Source organism: Chlorocebus sabaeus, chromosome 15 (genome assembly GCF_047675955.1).
Source record: "Chlorocebus sabaeus isolate Y175 chromosome 15, mChlSab1.0.hap1, whole genome shotgun sequence".
Lineage (NCBI taxonomy): Eukaryota > Metazoa > Chordata > Mammalia > Primates > Cercopithecidae > Chlorocebus > Chlorocebus sabaeus.
In genome coordinates, this window is record NC_132918.1 from 50,829,424 (window position 1) to 50,850,523 (window position 21,100).

At 40.2% G+C, this 21,100-nt stretch overlaps 1 protein-coding gene across 1 annotated transcript in view; it reads right to left on the reverse strand.

Annotated features, from left to right (window-relative positions):
- The window catches only part of CLSTN2 (calsyntenin 2), a 646,459-nt gene that overhangs the window by 392,605 nt on the left and 232,754 nt on the right, over positions 1-21,100 (reverse strand). Inside the window, exon 2 of the mRNA XM_008008915.3 lies at positions 17,823-17,945. Coding sequence (XP_008007106.3) covers positions 17,823-17,945 — 123 coding nt within the window. The remainder of the gene's footprint in view (positions 1-17,822; positions 17,946-21,100) is intronic.

Sequence of the window (21,100 nt, forward strand, 5' to 3'; positions counted from 1 at the left end):
TCAAGCAAAGAAGTAGAAGGTCTCAGCAAAGAAATAGAAAATATAAAGAACCAAATTGACACTTTGGAACTACAAAATAAAATAACCTAATTAGAAACCTCAGTGCATGGGCTCATCAGCAGAATGGAGGAAAGAATCAATGCACAGGAAAAGAGAAAAATAGGAATACCTAATCTGAGCAATAGAGAGAAAATAGACTTACAAAATGCAGAGCCTCAGGAACCTATGGAACTATAACAAAATATTCAACATTCATGTCATTGGAGTCCTAAATAGGAAAAAGAAAGCAGTGCTAAAAAAATCCTCAAAGCAAAAATGGCTAAAACTTTCCATATTTGGTGAAAGATACAAACCTATAGATTCAAGAAGTTGAACAAACACCAGACAGGATATGCTCAAAGAAGTTCATGAAAATACATCACAATTAAACTGAAAATAAAAGACAAAGTTAAAATCAGTCAGAATGGTACCTTACCTATAGTAAAACAAACAAACAAACAAACAAACAAACAGAATGACAATGGATTTCTCAGCAGAAATCAAAAAGGCTAGAAGGAAGGGCACAATATTTTTCAGGTGCTGAAAGAAAAGAATTTTCAACCCAGAATCCTATATCCAGCAAAAGTATCCTTCAAAAATGAAAAGAAAATCAAGACATTCTCGAATATAGAAAAAACAAAAGGAATTTGTCACCAGCAGGCCTATTCTGAAAGAAAGGTTAAAGAAAGTGTTCAAAACCAAAAAAACTATAAAAAAGAAATCTTGGAGCATCAGAAAAGAAGAAAGAACAAGATAAGCAAAAACAATGGTAAATACAAAAGCCCTTGCTTCTCCTGAGTTCTTTTAATTACATTTTACATTTTAAGCAAAAATTATAACACTGATATGGCTCTAAGCATATATAGAAGAGACATTTAAGACAATTATACACAGAGGAGGAAGCAGCAATGGAAAGGAAAGATTCCCAAATATCTTTTGAACTGAGAAAATGACAATACCAATAGACTATAATAAGTTATGTAGAATACCTAGATCAACCACTAAAAAAAAAAAAAAAAAGCCATACAAAAAGATACACTCAAAAAGCCACAGTTATGTCAACATAGAGTTCTAAAACGTGTTCAACTGACAAGAAAGCAGGAAAACAGAGCCTCCCCCTCGCCCGCCAAAACATAGAACAAAAACAGTAAAATGGCAGATCTAAACCCTACCATATAAATATAAATGATCTAAATACAACAATGAAAAGGCAGATCTTAGCAGAGGAGATTGAAAAACATGACCCAACATGCTGCTAACAAAAAATTTACTTCAAGTATGACAGAGGCAGTTTGAAAGTAAAACAACAAACCAAAAAAAATTGAAAAAAAAGAATATATCATGCAAACAATAATCAGAGGAAAGCCGAGTGGCTACATTAATAACAGATAAAGCAAACTTCAGAGTAAAAAAAAAATAGTGGAGACAGAGAGTGACATTGCATAATGATTAAAGGGCCGCTTCACAAATATGATACAGCAATTCTAAATGTGTATGTACTAAACAACAGAGCTGCAAAATATGGGGAAAATCGGTAGAACTAAAAAGAGAAATAAACAAGTCCATAATTGTAATTTAAAACTTCAACATCCATTCCACAATAATTCATAGAACTAGTCAGAGAATCAGCTAGGATACAGAAAAGTTCAACATCAAATAACAGGATGTAATTGACATTTATAGACCCGAACGAAAGCAGAATATGCATTTGTAGGAAATGCCCACAGAATGTCTACTGAGATAGACTATATACTATACTGGAACATAAAGTAAACCTCAAAAAAATTGAAATCATACAAAATGTGCTCTCTGAACCACAATGGAATTAAACTAGAAATCAATAATAGAGAGATAACAGGAAAATCTCCAAACATTTAGCAACTTTGCAACACACTTCTAAACGCATGGGCCAAAAGGGAAGTCTCAGTGGAAATAAGCTAGTACATTGAACTGAATAAAAACATAACACATCAAAATTTGTGGGATACAGCTAAAGCAGTGATGAGAAGAAAATTTATAACATTAAAAGAGGAAACATCTCAAATCAATAATCAAAGCTCCCACCTTAAACATCTAGGTAAAGAAGGGCAAAATAAGCCCATACAAGTAGGATGAAGGAAATAATACAGAAAAGCAATAAAGAAAATTAATAAAAGAAGCAGCTGTTTCTTTGAAAAGGTTTATAAAATTGATAAACCTGCAATAAATATGAAATAGTGAAAATATAAGTTATCAATATCAGGAGCAAACCAGCAGATATTACAGATCCTGCAGATATCAAAAGGCTACTACAAACAACTACATAAATTTGTCAACACATACATTTGTCAACTTAGACAAAATGGACCAATTCTTTGAAAAACAGAACCTACTACAACCCATCCAATATAAAATAGACAATTGAAGAGCTCTGTAACTATGAACGAAATTGAATTCATAACTTAAAAACTCCCCTAAAAGCACTGTCATGGAGAATTTCCCTGGGGAATTTTAACAAACATTTAATGAAAAATTAACATCAATTCTACACAGCCTCTTCCAGAAAACAGGAGGGGATGCTTCCCAATTCATTTTGTGAAGTAGTATTACCCTGACATAAAACTAAGCAATAACAATACAAAGAAAACTACAGACTAATATTCCTCATGAATATGGATAAAAAAATTCTCACTAAAACATTAGCACATAGAATTCAGCAACCTATAACAGAATTTTATACCACAATTAAGTAGAATCTAGTCTAAGGATATAAGGTTGATTCAACATTTGAAAATCAATCAGTGTTATTATAATATTAACAACTAAAAAATTACACATTCATATTGATGGATGCAGGAAATAAGTATTTGACAAAATCAACACACATTTATAATTTTTAAAAAAACCTCCCAGAAACCCCAAAATAAAGAACTGCCTCAACTTGAAAAAGGCATTTACAAAACCTCTACAGGTAATTATATTATATTTACTGGTGAAAGACTGAATATGCTTTCCCCTGAGACTGGGAACAAGACAAGGATATCTTCTCTCATCACCTTTGTTCAGTATCATGCTGGAAGTTCTAGTCAGTATAAGACAATAAAAAGGAAATAAAACCCAAAGGATCAGAAAGGAAGACATAAAACTCCCAAATTGCACATGATTTGATTGTCCCAAATGGAAAGTCCCAAGAAATCTACCACAAAGAAAAATTCTAGAACTATTATGTAAATTCAGCAAGGTTGCATAACATAAAACATAATGCCATACACATAAAACAATTCTATGTCTATATGTTGGCAGTAATAGCAAATACAACACAATTAAAAATACAATACTATTTACAGTCATTCAAAAAATGAAATACTTAGGTATAAATATTAGAAAATATGTGCAGGAATATATATTTAAAGCTACACAACACTAATGAAAGAGAAGAAACATAAACACATGTAGAGATATAACATGCCCATGCACTGGAAGACACAACAAGGTAAGATGTCAACTGTCCTAAAGTTGCTATACATGCTTAACTCAGTACCTATCGGAATCCTTGCAGGATTTTTTTTTTTTTTTTTTTGATAGTTGTAGATGAAGTTATCCTAAAAATTTTTGGTAAGATAAAGGAAATAGCATAGTTAAAACAGTTTTGAAAAAAAAATTGAGAGTAATCCATTTATACAATTTCAAGACTTATATAGCCACAGTAATCAAGACTACATAATTTTGGCGGAGCCATTGACACAAAGATTAATGGATGAGAGAAGATAATCCAGAAATAGACCTATACGACTATGCCTGCTATGCTCTGAATGTGTGTGTCCTCCCAGCAAATACATATGTTGAAACCTAATCACCCAGGTGATAGTATTAGGAAGTGGAGCCTTTGGGAGGTCATTAAGTCATGAGGGCTGAGTCCTCATAAGTAAAATTAGGTCCCTTATAAAACAGGCCCTAGAGAGCTGCCTTCCCCTTTCTATCCTGTGAGGACTTAGCTAAAAGTGACATTCATGAAGGAGAAAGAAGGCCCTCAGCAGAAATCAACAATGCCGGTATTCTGATGTTGAGTTTCCCAGGCTCCAGAGCGGTGAGAAATAAATTTGTTGCTTGTAAGCTTACTCAGGCTATAGTGTTTTGTTATGGCAGCTTCAATGGACTCAGATGATGCCCTGCTGATTTTTGTCCAAGGTGCAATTTAATGGAGGAAAGACAAACTTTTAAACAAATGGATGAGGGAGGAATTAGATATCCACAGGCAAAAAATACAAATAAAGGAGTCTCAACCTAACTGTACAGGTTTTACTTTATACAAAAATGTTTTGCTTTATACAAAAATTAAAATATTTACAAACCACATATCTGACAAAGAATTAGTACTTAGAATATGTGAATAATTCTCAAAACTCAACCTTAAGAATATAAATAACAAAAATCCTAATCCAATTATAAAACGAACAAAAGACATGTCATGGAAGAGGATATACATGTGGAAAATAAGCACACGTAGAAACATTTGATATTATCAGCCATTAGAGAAATGCAAATTAAAACCATAATGAGATAATACATACACACCTAAATGACTATAATAAAAAACAGTGACAAGATCAAATGCTGGTGTGGATGTAGAGAAACTGTATCACTTATACACTGCCGGTGGGAAAGTAAAATGGTGTAGCTAGAATACACTTCAGCAGTTTCTTATAAAACTTAACATGCGACTACTGTATGACCCGGCAACTGTACTCCTGACATGTATCCCAGAAAAATGAAGACTTACATTCACACAAAAGCATAAATGTTTACAGCAGCTTTATTCAAAATGGCCCTAAATGGATAATAAGGAATGGTTAAAAAGAGTGTGGTCTATGCATACCATGGACTACTACTCCACAATAAAAAGGACAGACTATTCATATAGGCAACAACTTAGATGAACTTCCAGAAAATGATGCTAAGAGAAAAAAAACCCAATTCTAAAAGGTTGCTTACTGTATGATTCCATTCATGTCATATATTTAAAAGGACTAAATTACTGAATGAGAACAGATAAGTGGTTGCCAAGGGTTAAGGAGAGGTGGGAGGGGAGTAGGTACGGCCATAAAAGGGCAATGTGGGATCCTTGTGGTGATAGAAATGCTCTGCATCTTGTCCGTACTAATATCGATATTTTGGTTGTGATATTTTGCCATAGCTTTGGGGGAAATGGAGTAAAGTATACACATAATCTCTCTGTATGATGTCTTACAACTGCATATGAATCTATAATTACCTCAAAATAAAGAGTTTAATTTTTTATAAAACAACCTTCTTAAACAATAATCAACCAATTCTGGGTAGCATCAGTCCCTTTCCTTGTTGTTTCCTTGAATCACCACAGTCCCCTCTAGCCCAGACTTCCCCTAGCCAGGCCTCTTCCTTCACTGGCTACCTTAAGCATGTGTGTGGTGACTGGGAAGCACACCAGCTGGGGTGGCATTGCTCCCAAGTAACCAGAGGGCCACGAGGAGTTTGGATTAACTCCTGCAGGGTGCAATGTAAGCATCAGGATGAGGCATGCCCCTCTCTCCCTACCACCATGCTTCTTAGTGGTAGGTTGTAAGCCACTCAGTCCTTTTCAATTCAAATCAACAAATATTTACTGAGAACTTCTAAGCTAGCTGGTGTGCTAGGACGTAAGGATAAACAAGCCTGCTTTGGTATGGGGAGCAGACATTGAAGTAGATTGCATTGAAAGTGCTGCCGAATTCGGGACTGAGCCCAGGAGCAAACATGCCAAAGCATAGAAGGTGAAAGGTCAGCTTAAGCATGTAACATAATCTATCATTCATTCATCCAACAAACTTTGAGCACCTACTCAGTGCTCAGTGCTAGAAACAAAAAATGGATTCAGACACTTCCACTTAAGATTAGTGAGAAGGCAGGCTCACAAATAAGACAAGCACACTCCACTGTGGCAAGTGCTGGGGCTGAGAAGAGCACTGCAGGACCTGTGGCCATGAGGATGGATGCCAAAGGAATGCTACTCAAGAAAGAAGACTCCACTTCACATGAGATCAGTGCTGACATCAAGTCCTGGGTGGGGTGGAAGTGAGACTTTGATATGGAGCAGGTGGAATTATACGGCCCCTCTCAGCACTCCCCTGCTGTCTGACTACACCATATTGAGTTGCATGTGGCTCAGTGCCCTCTCATAAATCAAGTCGATACATTTATAGTCATGTCTGATGAACTGAATGTGGGCATGGAAGGAGAAGTGAGTGGACACAGTGGAAACCAGATGAAAGTCAGGAATATCAGCTCTTGAGAGAAAAGAAAAGCACTACTCATGAGAAACAATTGAGAAGGCAGATGTCAGAATCAGCAGCACAGACTTCAGTGGGAGTTTACCTACCATAGTATAGTTCCAGCTTGTATTTGAATACATCACTCAGACCTAAAACCTGGGAGCATCAAGCCTCCTCTGAAAAGGAAAGACTATGAAATTACAGAAAGAACAGTATCACTAAGAGTTCAAACAACATCTCTGATGGAGCTCCTGAGCAAGTAGGCCAGAAGAGAAAGGCCTTTTCCTCCTTGCTGGGGAGAGGGGCGATTAAGGGAGGTCAGCATGATCCAGGGGTAGGTCAGCATCACCGTGGGCCGGTGAGGACAGTATTAGAGTAACAAGCATCCAGAAGCAGGCAGTGATCACCAAGAGGCAGAGGCTGAGAGCACACACCCCAGTGATATGGCCAGCCTGCCACTTGTGAGGCTGGTGTGGAGGCTCATCTCAGGGAGACAGAGCAGCACAGGCAGCCTCAGTGCAGATATGACAGGCAACAGGGAATAGCAGCCAAGAGAAATGGTCCAAGGAGTGGCAGAGGGGCAGGCTGCAGTGAGTGTCTCACCTCTTTAGCGACTTCAAGGGAGAGGCACAAAAAAAGGAAAGGGCCAAGGGCCATGCAGTGGATTTGGGGACAAAGAGAATAAAGATTTTCCCCTTGCAATCCACAGCCTGGTAGAATCAGAAAAAATGATGTTTGCTTATGTCCCCTCACTTCCCAAATTTGTGTGTGTGTTTTTTTTTTTAAATTCCTTGCTCTTCAAAATTTGCTGTTGGTATCATTAATGTGCAGAAAGAATCCCTAACACACTTGGATTCACCTTTCCATTTAAAAAAATACACCAACTGTATTTGAATGAAGTCACAGCCATCCAAGCCAACCACTGCAAATGATGTCACTTACCACGGCACAGCACTGTAAATTAGATAAATAGTAAGAATTTTTAAAGTTTGTAGATCATGTTGAACTTGGCTTAATAGGCCCTTTCTTCAAACCTCTGAAAGGATGGCTCATAAAGAAGTAATTAGTTTATATAGACTGTCAAGGTTCATGGGGGACAGCTGGCCTTTGATGCCTCGTCTGTGATTACAGGCGGCTACAAGATAATAAAATCAAGCTCTGAATTCATGCCAAGGTATTCAGTGATCTCACTCCGGACACTCTGCCAAGCAGAATAAACTATAAATGGCTGGTTGCACTCTTGTTCTTTGGTCTGTGATCTGAAACAAGTTCACTGAGACATTTAGGACTTTCAGAGGCCCCAAATTCCCATTAAAGTAAAACCATTAACCTTAAAAATTCATGTTCATAATTAATACTTGTGGTGGGCTCCAATTCCAGGACTATTCAATATGGCTACTGTAGTAAGCCACAGAAATGGCTTCTGGAGGAGAAATTTGAACTGGTATTAACTTGTCTAAATGTGGTTATTAAACAGTCCAATTACTGGCAGTAGGAGCTGGTTCTCAATATCATTGATTTTGCTGTGATGATTGCCAGTTATATCTTTTTAAAAGATGATTTCCTCATTGTTTTCAAATTCCCAGTTCATTCTTCTCTATGCTGCCATCTTATCTGAGCTGTCTTGGGTCCTTCATTCTTCTGCAGCTTTAGTGATGCTCCATGTACCCTTAACACAGTAAACTATATAACAGGTGGTTTTCACTAGGCCTCTTGGTTTCCAAGGACAGAGCCATTCTTACCCATCTCCAAGAGATAGAGTGGATAAAAATGCAACAACAAAGATGATTTAGTGGAAATTCAGGATCAGTATGACACCAGGACCACTCAGGAACTGAGGCTATCATTCCCTTCAGGGACCACACACTCCCTCCTCTCTGGGCACATCTGCTTCTCTCTGAGACCACCGTCCTCCCCTCACTCTGCTAACAGGCTACTCCTAACTGCAGTTTGAGCATGTTATGGAAGCTTCATCTCCAACAGTTGCCTCCTTCCCCACATGCCCCCCACCATCCCCCTTTGCCCTGCACTCCCATTCTTTTAACTTCTCAGCATTCAAACAGGAAGCCAATTGTACTATTTGATCTTTTCAATCCAGCAAGCAAGTTAGGTTGCAGCTTGGGTCAGGTGCCCACCCCGAGTCCAATCACAGCTGGTCAGGTGGGCTGGGTCATGGGGCTTGGAATTTGACCACCAGGGCAGTAAGCAGGGAAAATACCATAATGTGTTTGCATCATTACTTGTCGATGAAGCATGCCATTGATTTAAAGTCTCTGATATCCCAGAATGTCTTTAAGCTTGCAGCTTGTTGGGTCTTAAAGTCTTTTTTTCTAACAGAAAAAAAAGAAAAGTGGTTGGGGGTTTTGTTCTTTATTTTTTATTTTTCCTGATTCATTGTATAAAGAGCCCTGACTTTGCAGTTTCAGGTTTGAACCACTGTCTTGCACTGAGGCTGGACAGAATCAGCCACTGATGTGAAGACGAATGAAACTAAGAGTTTTCTTAGGGACTGAGCCCAGGATCCTGAACTTAGGAGGATTCTGCAGACTCTTACCAAGTCCACCGGACTTGGGATGTAGCAAAACCGAATGATGATGAAAGAGAAGAGTGGTCAACGGGGAGCAGTAGAGGACAATAAACAGGGGAGCCCCTTTTAAGGAGCAGAATCACTCTCAAAATGTGTCAGGGGGTACCTGGCAACATTTTTCCAGCAGGATATCAGAATTGCTATGGGCCACACCAGTGGTAGCTCTGTGTCTCCCATTCTTCTCCTCTTGGAGTGGGAGTCTTATTGAGTTTTCCTTCCCCTGATATATGTGTGTGAGAAGAAAATTTGTCATTTATCAGCCTCTGGATCAAGAGGAGTTGCATCTAGTTCTGATAAGGATCACAAATATTGATCTTTAAGCCAGATGCCATGATTGGATACATTTTGGGGGTCCCCAGGATAGGGATGAGCATATTTTACATGAAATAAGGGTGTGAATAATTGTGACCTACGGTTGAGCTGTGATAGAATGATTGCACTGATAACCCTACCCCCCGCCCATGCCCTGTAGTAGTCCACTCCTGCACTGACTCTGGGCTTGGCTATGGGACTTGCTTTAGTCAGTGGGACAGTGATACAGTTGGCTCTGTGTCTGTACCGGAATCTCATCTCCAATTGTAATCCCCAAGTGTCAAGGAAGGGACCTAATGGGAGCTGACTGGCTCATGGGGGTGGTTTCCCGCATGCTATTCTCAGGATAGTGAGTTCTCATGAGATCTGGTGGTTTCATAAGGGGCTCTTCCTCCTTCACTCTCTCTTTCACCTGCCACCACATATCTGCTTCCCTTTCTGCCATGATTGTAAGTTTCCTGAGGACTCCCCATCCAGGCAGAACTGTAAGTCAACTAAACCTCTTTCTTTATAAGTTACCCAGTCTCAGGGAAGTTCTTTACATAGCAGTGTGAAAATGGACTAATACAGACAGTAACAAACTTGTCATAAGTAGCTGCTTGCCAACGTGCTTTTACATTTCTGTACTTTAAGGAATGAGCTCAGGGTAGCCTGCTGGAAGAACACATGCAGAACGGTGTCATCCCAGCCAAAGTCACTGTACAGAACAGCCAGCCTATGGCCTACTCATTAACAGCCAGTGGAGACATAAACAAGCCCAGCTGAGATCAGTTGAGCCTGGCTCAGATGAGCAGAGCTGCCCAATAAGCAGGTAGACTCAGAAGAAAGAAGAAATGGTTGTTGTTTGATGCTCCTAAGTTTTGGGGTGGTTGTTGCACAGCAATACTTGGAGACATCTGGGCTGAAATTACAACTTCACCGTTACTACTGTGTTCTTGGCAAATTATATGATCTGACTTAACATCAGTCTCTCCTATAAAATCATAACAATGCCTATTACAGAAGATTGTTGTGAAAATTAAATTATGATAAAGTCTGTGTAAAATAACGCCTGGTGTGTATAAACATTAGCTAATTTTCAGTGCCATTGGGTACAAGTTGTTTTCTGTACAACGATGTATGGCCCAGGGGACAAGTAGGGGCAGAAATCCACCTCTTTCTCTACTCACCAAGCCATGTGCTCTGGAGTGAGACAGTGTCCATCTGTAAGAAGGGGCGCCTGTTTCTAATTTGCACAGTTAGTATATGGGTTGGCACCAGATCTGCTATTATTATTGATTTCATTATTCACTTTTCATCTTGTTTTAGTATAGTATTGTCATTAACTCAGAGTCCCAGAAAACTTGAAATTCCTATGTCCAACTGTTTCTCTCAAGCTATGTCCTAGGGCCAGTGCCTCAAGGGTTCTAACCTGAAACTCCACGTCTCCTATTAGGGTGACCAACTCACTCTGGTTTACAAGGACCTTCCTGGTTTGGGCACTAGAAGTCGCACATCCCAGAAAATCCTTCCTTTCCAAGCAAACCAGGATAGTCCACCTCCTTGGGTGTCCCCTTTCAACCTTAGTGGGGAAAATGGCCCAAAAGTTTCCACTGATTGTCCCCTAAACATTAGTTTGGCCGAAAGCAGAACCTAGCAATAGCCTTCTTATTAAGAAAGTCCAACAGCTCTGGGTAAGGCTCACTGGTGTATGGGTGTGATAGGCCTTGCTGACCCCATCCCTATCCCTCACCTTCTACTATCAATCAGATCATGAAACCCATGGTCCCTGCTATAGGTATTTACCTGTGACCTTTTACCCTCCTCTTCTTAGCTGACTGAAGCCTGCACCTGTCCTTCCTCTGTACTCTGGCTCTTAGTCCCTCCTCCAGCTATCTCCTTGGGGCATCCTCTTCAGCTTTGCTCCATGGGCTTTGTGCCCTCAGAGCCTGCCTCTGACCACTCAGCACAGGAGGAGCTGTGTGTGCCCATCCTCACAGGTCCCCAGCTACTGCCAGTAAACTCCCTCCAACCAGGACGCTGTGGACAGAACTGGGGCATCAAGTTGAGCACAGAATATGATGGAAAAGTACACAACAGAATCTTGTAGGTGAGAGGCAGTAGCCCAGATGGTGGATTCCCGATAGGTCTGAAGCTGATTTTCTGCCGGGAGGGTGATGAAGCCACATGACTGCTTGTGAAGCAGAGTGGGATGCCAGGGGACACCCTGCCTTCCGGTCCTCAGTAATGGCCCCAAACAAACCAGCTTGAAATGCAAAGGCACATCTACTGTGAGACTGATGTGGATGGCATCTCTGCCGTGAGGTCCAAGCTCAAAGAGCTGTGAGGCAAGACAGAGTGAAGAAGGCTGGGTACTGTGCTCATGATCCTGAAGGCGCTGGACAGGGAAGTGAGGTCCTGATGTGGTTATTCCACAATATCCCACGTGGTTCTCACTCACAGACCTCTTTCATGATTTTTGCTGCTTCCATAAACTGCCTAAATATTAGTTTACTTACAATTTGTTTTAATTTGGTGTTTTTAAAAACTCGAGTGCATTTATTCTAAAAGGGAATGACTAAAATGAAAAGCCAGCAATCCTTGCCTTGAATAGAGAATAACCTAAATAAAATACAACTGAATATTATTAAAAGTCTAGCTTGATGTTTTTGCTTACTGAAGGCTTTGTGATAGGACTTGCTCCCTCTTTGTCCAAAAGAGAGACTAGCAATATTTGAGTGGTGTTGAAGATGTCTTGAACCTCCCAAGCTGCACCTTTCTCCTGGACATAACCAGAAAGAGAATTTAAAGGGGAATGACTCACTCAGCATGGGATTCAGCACTCTTTAATGCCATGTCTGGGTATCTTGTAAATCTTGTACTTCCAATGAGATAAGTCCTACACACTGGAAAATTGGCAGAGGAGAAAGAAGGCAGGACTTGGAGTCTAAAAGTATGGAACTGAGTGGCAGGGCTGATCCATCCTGGGCAAAACAGAATCCTGATAGCTGACTTACCTGTTCTACAAGGTTGGTAAGGTTTGGACATAAGTGTGAGAGTGTGTGTGTGTGTGTGTGTGTGTGTGTGTAATAAAAGGACACATGGTTTGCAAGAGTCTGAAACTATATCTTGCAACTAATAGATTACTCCATAGGGATGCATTATAGGTAGAATTTAAGAAAATTTATGCTCAACTAACTGATATTTATTCGTAGAATTCTGTACAATTTTCAAACTATTTACCCTTACACATTATTTAACTGACTGTCCCACACCATTATACTACCCAGCAATCTAGGCAACATAGCTTGATAGTACAAATGGGTGATCAAGCCTTACAACAAACTCAAAATTTTCTCTTTTAAAACAAATCACAGATTATAACTGCACTATTGTAATCAACCCAAATGAATCAAACACTTGTGGCTTACTGATAATAATACAAATTTCAATTACTCTGATTACTCTCATTATCATTGCTATGATTATCACAACTATGATTTATTGGGTGTCTACTGGCTACCAGAGAGAGCTCTAGGCACTTTGCATTAGTATCTTACTTAATCTACATATTAACACCAGGAATGGGTACTATGATTACCCCCATTTTAAATATAAGGAAACTGTCCCTCAGAGTAGTTCAGTGACCTATCTGGGATCATACAGCTAGTAAGTGGCAGAGTCTATGTTAGTTTGGGCCAAAGCCTGTGACCATTCACAACATCTACCTTCCCTTCTCACCATAATACACGTGGCCATCCCAAGCATGTGGGAGAGGCTTTGCCAAGGGTCTATCCCAATCCCTGTGGGAGGGTCTTTGCCATCAGGCACCTATAGGGCCTGAGGCATGAACAAGACCCTGAGGCAGGTCCAAAGATAAGGAAGCAGATAGACTGGCAGGCCCTGAACAAAAGGACAAACAGAGTTAACCATGTATGAAAGAGGATTCCCAGCTGCAACCAGCACTGTAACCAGCTAATCAAAACCAGGCCAAATTACGTCCCAGGCAATTTTCTGGGCAGCCCTCAGAGAGTCACCCAGCCTGAAAAGTCAGCCAATTATGCCTGATCATTCTCTGCAGCCCTGTCCTTATAAAAAACAAGTCCAGACTGGCCCAATGTAGACAAATGAGCAGTTCTATCATCTCTGAAAGACAATCTAATTCCCTTCAAATTTAAAAGTCTCTACAGTTTCCTAACAGGCCTCGGTGGGGCACAGGTAGAAATTAATAAGTTCATGATGTGCCCAGCTTGCTTTCATTATCATTTTTTTCCATGCAGCAGGCAGAATTTTCATTATTACTCAAGGATTTTTTTTCTGTATCTGATTCTAAGAAGGTCAAATCTACAGAGCTCAGACACTGGGTTGAGAATTGAGTCAAGTCTAGTGGACTTGACTGAAGTCTGAGGGAGGTTTCATTCACTAAGCATCAGCACTTTACTAATCAGGTGGGACAGAGATCAGAAGAAAATATCGTAGGGAAAGAGAACTCAGAGTAAGTGCTGAGAAGCCCTGGCTCTAGATTCAGCCCCAGGCTAGCCTGCTCTGGGATGTTGGGCAAGTTGCTTAGCCTCTCTGAGTTAGTTATCTCCCCTGCCAAACTGGCAGGGAGGAGGGTATGGAATAGGAAACTCAAATTTATTAAACTTCTGTATCTTGAATCATTGCAAGATGTGTCATAGACACTCTTTAAATTTCATCAAAACAACAAACAGCTCTAGAAAGCTTGTATTATTTTACAGATGATGAAAGTAGGGCTACTACTAAATCCCACCATCAGAATGCACCTTATGAGGGCCAGGGACTGAGGGACTTGGGTGGTGTGAATGAAATTGCAAACTCATATAACTTTTCTGGAAAGCAATTTAACAGGTTTCACAACCTTTAAAATGTTTGGCCAATTAACTAAAATTCTGGAAATCCATCCAAACAACAGAATCTGAAATGTGAACACATGTTATAATAAAAGAGAATTGGAAATAGGCAAAGTGCCAATCAGAGAAAGGTGAACTCCAGAACATTCATTAAGTAGGAAATCATGTAATCATTTAAAAAGTTGCAGAAAAATATGTAATAAATGGCAAATTTTCATTACTGTGAAAAAATAAGTTATAGTATTCAAAATGAGGTATAATAACAAGTTTTATTTTGAGATAGGGTCTTGCTCTGGGGTGCAGTGGCACAACCTTGGCTCACTGCAGCCTCAGCTTCCTAGGCTCAATTGATCCTCCTACCTGAGCCTCCTGAGTAGCTGGAACTACAGGTACCTGCCAACACACCCAGCTAATTATTAGTAATTATTATTATTTTGTAGAGACAAGATCTTACCATGTTTCCCAGGCTGGTATCAAACTCCTAGGCTCAAGCAATCCTTTCCTCCCCAGCCTCCCAAAGTGCTGGGACTATAAGCATGAGCACCCAGAGTGATCGCAATTTTTGAATGAAAAAAAAAAAGTAGAAAAATGACAAGAAGGAAATAGTCTAAAATGTTATACCTCATGCTTTTACTGTGTGTTTAACTGTATTTTCCACAGTTTCTACAATAAATACTTATATATCTCACTTGTTATTGTCATAATCAGGAGATATACCATAAAAGCTATGTTAAATCTTTGAATTTTGCAATTACTTAGAAAATGCAATCGTAATATTTAAATGAAAATCATGTGAGATCATGTATGATTCTAAATGATATATTGGCAGAATCTATATGTAAAACATTTTTCTTAAAAAAAAATTAAAGGGAGAGACACATAAGAGAAATAACAGCACAAATGGTATGGATGGAACTGTCTTCCACAAAGCTTAGAGCCTATCTCCTGGGCTAAATGAGAAATAAAGACCACTGGGAAATGGGTGGGAAAACTGACACACAATACAAAAGCAGCTGATAAGGGAGGACTAAAAGCTTCAGTTGACTTCGAGGAGTGATGGAGTTGGCAGATATGAATTTTTCAATTTTATGAGAATGATAGGGATCTGAAATAAATCTTCGGTATTTTCTTTTTAAGATAAATGTTTTAAAATAAATGCCTGCAGCATGGATGGATGGCTAGTGCCTGTGTCCTGTCTTAGAGCTGATCATAAATAACACTGAGAAAAATAGCTTCGGCCATTCTAAAAACCACCTTTATTTTTTACTCCTAAGAGCTTGGAGGATTATATTTTGATGCATTAAGCTAGACTCTTTTAAGGCAGCTGCAAATAATAGAAGTACAGAAGTTGTCTTCAAATGGAAATAACTAGTCAGAGCTTGGCTTAGAAGGTTTCAAGAAGTGCCTGAACAGCTGTGGGTGCATCTAATGGTCAGAATACAAATTCAAGTTTAAAGGCATTTGTTTCTGATTTAAGGAAATCCTTTTGTGAGTCTTCAGATGAAACCTTAATTCTTCTTCAGCCCTATAACCAACAAACTTTAATAACCTTTTGTAAATCCAAACTTTCAAATATCAGATTTGCTTGAGGTATTTTGTTTTTTTTCTATTGTGGTCTGTACATGAGAGAGCTTATAACTTTACTGTAGAACAGCTTATTCAACGACTTTGGTTTCCCTTTCACCATGAGATGAGAACAGGACATTAAAAGCAGACATACAATCAGACACATTGCTCATCTTTTATAGTGCCAGCCTCAGCACACTGCAATGACTTCATGTCATCTGATTACTTCCTGTTTGTCATTTATTTTCTCTGTCATATTTGAAAGAGGGGTCACATGTTCAGACGGAAAGGTGAACAAGAGGATCTTCTTAGTGGAAGGGCCTCTGCATATAGGCTGTGAGGAAAGGGGCTGAGGGCAGTGAGGGGCTCATGCTCAGTGGAAAAATGAAAGCCACTACTCAGCTCTGTATTTCAGACTTATCAAGATAAACCATAATCCTGCATTTTTGTGCTAAATCTCCCAATTTCTAAATGTTGTTTCTATTTATTTTTTGCTCTGTCACACAGGATAGAGTGCATTTTGTACATAGTTCACAGCAGCCATCTAAAATTCCTTGAGTCAAGTGATTCTCCTGCCTCAGCTTCCTGAGAAACTAGGACCAGGCAAGCACCACCATGCCCAGATAATTATCATTATTATTATTTTGTAGAGATGGGTTCTGATTATGTTGCCCAGGTTCATCTTGAACTTCTGGCCTCAAATGATTCTCCTGCCTCAGCCTCCCAAAGTGCTAGGGTTACAGGCATGAGCCACTATATCTGGCATCCATTTTTTTAAGTGCATAATAAACCAAACATTTCCATGACCCAAACATTTTTACTAATATTTGTTTAAAAATCTCATTTCCAGGGGTTGCTAATAATTGCTGACTAAGCCCAATAGCATTATTAGCTATGTCCAAGAAAGAGATGTGTTGGAGTCTTCCTAGACTGGCAAAGAAGGTTTAGGGAAGATACTTCATCTTTTGTGGTAAAGACTGCAAGGAGTTTATACTTCCAACTGGCATTTGGTAAAACTGGGACTTCTGAGGGTGATTGGGAAATGTATGAAAATGCCTCAATTCTAAACATCATGGAAGTCACAGGTACCCTCGGTGGTTTTCATTCTACATAAAATAAAGCTTTCTTCTGAGAGTAGAGTATCTCCCTCACTCTTTGCAAGAATGCTTACGGGTTTATCTTCACATAATATTGAATTTCCCAATTTAATAAAACTACCTTCTCACTCCATACTTTATAATATTCCATAATGAAAGATATCTTCACAGAGCTTATCTCTTAGAAGTGCAAAAGAACCCCGTTTTCTCTGCCTAAGTAGCTCATAATGTAGCAGGCAAACTGTCAGAAAAAAAACAGACTTCATCGTGGTGAAACCTCAGCCCAGCACCCATCTATCAGAAAGCAATCTTCTAGAAAGCTGGAAAACCTTCATTAAATTTCCTGTCCTTCTCCTGACAGTTATAAAATGTTAACAAGATTACAGATGCAGGCATCTTCAGAAATCGTTTGTCTAATCCCTCCTCCCACTGCCATGACCAGTCCCTTCTCTTTGCCAAAATCCATGGAAGCATGAGGCATAGCCGAGTTCCTCACTCAGCCCTCCTGGGGCCTACCATTTGAAGAGGGTCCAAGGAGGAAGCAGACGTAGCCTTGATGATAGTGAGAGGCTCTCTAGCCACAAGAGGGAAATATGGCACTGCCTTGGGATTCCTCCTCCAAAGACACACCCACTTGGAAGCTCAAGAACAAGACCCTGTGCCACTCTTAGCAGATATTTCCTGGTCTTTCTCTCTCTCTCCTTTCTCTTGCCCATTTACCAAGCAACAAGTCTCCATTTATCGATTATATGTGGATAGTGGGGACAACGGGTTATCTCTTTATGGGTAAAATTCCCCTAAGAACCTTACTAGCCCAACTTCTCCAACTCTGCAGGCCGCTTCAGCAATTTACCACTCGTTAGAAGAAGAAACAAGGGTCTTGCACTGGAGGCAACATGAAGGAAAAAACAAACAAAAACACAAGGAGAGCCAGAATCCAACCCAGAAATAAGAAGCGGCATACAGCTTTAACATCACAGGCTGATCTAGAGATGCACAGGGTGGTGACAGTAGCTATAAAGCCATATTCTGGGCTTTGTGGAGGTTTCACAGCACATCTTCAAAGTGAGCCAGGCCCAGCCGTACTAAGCCATAATCTCACCTGCAAAAGGAACCGGTGCATCTTTATCCAGGGCTACCAGTGGTGGATCCAAAATGACTGTGTCATTGTTCTCGGTTATGACTCCATGATATGAAGTCTCGATCCATGGCTTGTGCTTATTGACTAGAAAATAGGGGAAAGAAAAAACAAAAAGGATCATTATTTAAATAACAAACCCATACTAATGTATTATTAAGATTGTATATTTGCCCAATCATAGGCTGTCATCCAACAATCCCGTGAGAGACATGGAGCATGTTAATCCCATTTTAAACCCAGAAAAGCTTCAGAGAAGTGCAGGGAGAGGTTCGACACCTCACCCAAGGCACTCAGAAGGTGACAGACAGCACTGACTATCAAACACTGTTTGTTTTGCCTCTAAGACCATGGGTTCTTCACCTCATCAAAGTCCCATTATTTGTATTTCTGGATACCCCAGTACAGATAGATATTATTGAGAACTGATTGAAAGCTTTAATTCTGTAATGCTACCATCTATTAATAGATGTTTCAGAGTTAAAGTCATTTATCAATCAATAAACTAGCAGTTACTACCATGTATGCTCAGGTTTCTGACCTCAACCAAATCTGATCCATCATTGGAAGTTACTGCATTTTATATACATGTATACACACACATATGTATAAATATTATTATATATGCAAAGATACAACAGATATTTGAATATTTTCTGATCATTTAAAAATTGTGTATCTCAGTGGTCTAAATTATCTAGCAACTTAAGTTGTTCTTCAATAATTTCACTAGCTGAATTAAATATTAACCAATGAACAATTAATACACTGAAAATACATATCAACTATATTTTACGGGTTGAATCGTGTCCTCTACATTAAAAAAATACATTGATATCCTAACACTTAGAACCTCAGAATGTGAATGTATTAGGAGATAAAATCTTTACAGAGGTAATCAAGTTTTAAAATGTCATTAGGGTGGTTCCGCGTCCAATATGATTAGTGTACTTATATAAAGGGAAAATTGTGGCACAGATATATGCACACTGAGAAAATCTCATGTGAAAATAGAGTTGTGCAGCCCCAAGCCAAGGAACTATAGGAAGCTAGGAGAGAATCTTGGAATGGAGCCTTTCCTAGAGCCTTCAGAGGGAAACTGGACCTGCCAACACCTTGATTTCATATTTCTGGCATCCATAAATGTGAGACAATAAGTTTTTGTTCCCAGATACCCAGTGATACGGTTTGGCTCTGTGTCCCCATCCAAATCCCATCTTGAATTGTACTCCCATAATTCCCACATGTTGTGGGAGGGAACCAATAGGAGACAATTGAATCATGGGGTTGGTTTCCCCTATACTGTTCTCCTGGTTGTGAGTAAGTCTCACGAGATCTGATGGTTTTCTCAGGGGTCTCTGCTTTTGTGGCTTTTTCATTCTCTCTTTGCCTGCTGCCATCCATGTAAGATGGGATGGTAAGAGGTCCAATTAAACCTCTTCCTTTTGTGAACTGCCCAGTCTGGGGTATGTCTTTATCAGCAGCATGAAAATAGACTAATACGGTAAACTGGTACCAGTAGAGTGGGGCGTTGCTGAAAAGATACCCAAAAATGTGGAAGTGACTTTGGAACTGGGTAACAGGCAGAGGATGGAACAGTTTGGAGGACTCAGAAGAGAGGAAAATGTGGGAAAGTTTGAAACTTCCTAGAGACTTGTTGAATGGCTTTGCCCAAAATGCTGATAGCGACATGGGCAATGAGGTCCAGGCTGAGGTGGTCTTAGATGGAGATAAGGAACTCGTTGGGAACTGGAACAAAGGTGACTCTTGTTATATTTTAGCAGAGACTGGCAGCATTTGGACTCTGCCGTAGATACTTGTGGGATTGTGAATTGAGAGAGATGATTTAGGGTATCTGGTGGAAGAAATTTCTAAGCAGCAAAGCATTTGAGAGGTGACTTTGGTGCTGTTAAAAGCACTCAGTTTTAAAAGGGAAACAGAACAGGTAAGTTTGAAACATTTGCAGCGTGACAATGTGATAGGAAAGAAAATCCCATTTTCTGAGGAGAAATTCCAGTCAATTATAGAAATTTTCATAAGTTAAGGAGCAGCCCAATGTTAATCCCCAAGACAATGGGGAAAATGACTCCAGGGCATGTTCAGAGGTCTTCATGGCAGCCCCTCCCATCACAGGCCCTGAGGCCTAAAAGAAAAAAACGTGGTTTCATGGGCTGGGCCTCTGAGCTATATGCAGCCTAGGGACTTGGTGCCCTGCATCCCAGCTGCTCCAGCCATGGCTAAAAGGGGCCAACATACAGCTCAGGCTATGGCTTCAGATGATGCAAGCCCCAAGCCTTGGTGGCTTCCATGTGGTATTGATCCTGTGGTTGCACAGAAGTAAAGAATTGAGGTTTGGGAACCTCCACCTGAATTTCAGAACATGTATGGAAATGCCTGGATGCCCAGGCAGAAGTTTGCTGCAGGGGAGGGGCTCTCATGGAGAATCTCTGCTAGGGCAGTGCGGAAGGTAAATGTGGGGTCGGAGCCCCCACACGGAGTCCCTACTGGGGCACTGCCTAGTGGAGCCGTGAGAAGAGAGCCACTATCTCCAGACCCCAGAATGCTAGATCCACCGACGCTTGCACCTGTGCCTGGAAAAGCTGCAGGTACTCAACACTAGCCCATGAAAGCAGCTGGGAGGGAGGCTGTACCCTGCAAAGCAATAGGGGCGGAGCTTTCTGAGACCATGGGAACCTACCTCTTGCATTAGGGTGACCTGGATGTGAGACATGGAGTCAAAAGAGATCATTTTGGAGCTTCAAAATTTGACAGCCACACTGGATTTTGGACTTGAATGGCCCTGTAGCCCTTTTGTTTTGGCCAATGTCTCCCATTTAGAATGGCTGTATTTACCCAATGTCTGTATGTATCCCCATTGTATCTAGGAAGTAACTAGCTTGCTTTTGATTTTACAAGCTCATAGGCAGAGGGGACTTGCCTTGTCTCAGACGACACTTTAGACTGTGAACTTTTGATTAACGCTAAAATGAGTTAAGACTTTGGGGGACTACTGGGAAGGCATGATTGTTTTTGAAATGTCAGGACATGAGATTTGGCAGGGGCTAGGGGCAGAATGATATGGTTTGGTTCTGTGTCCCCAGCCAAATCTCATCTTGAATTTTACTCCCACAATTCCCACCTGTTGTGGGAGGGACCCAGTGGGAGATAATTGAATCATGGGGGCAGTTTCCCCCATACTGTTCTTGAGGTAGTAAATAAGTCTCACAAGATCTGATAGTTTT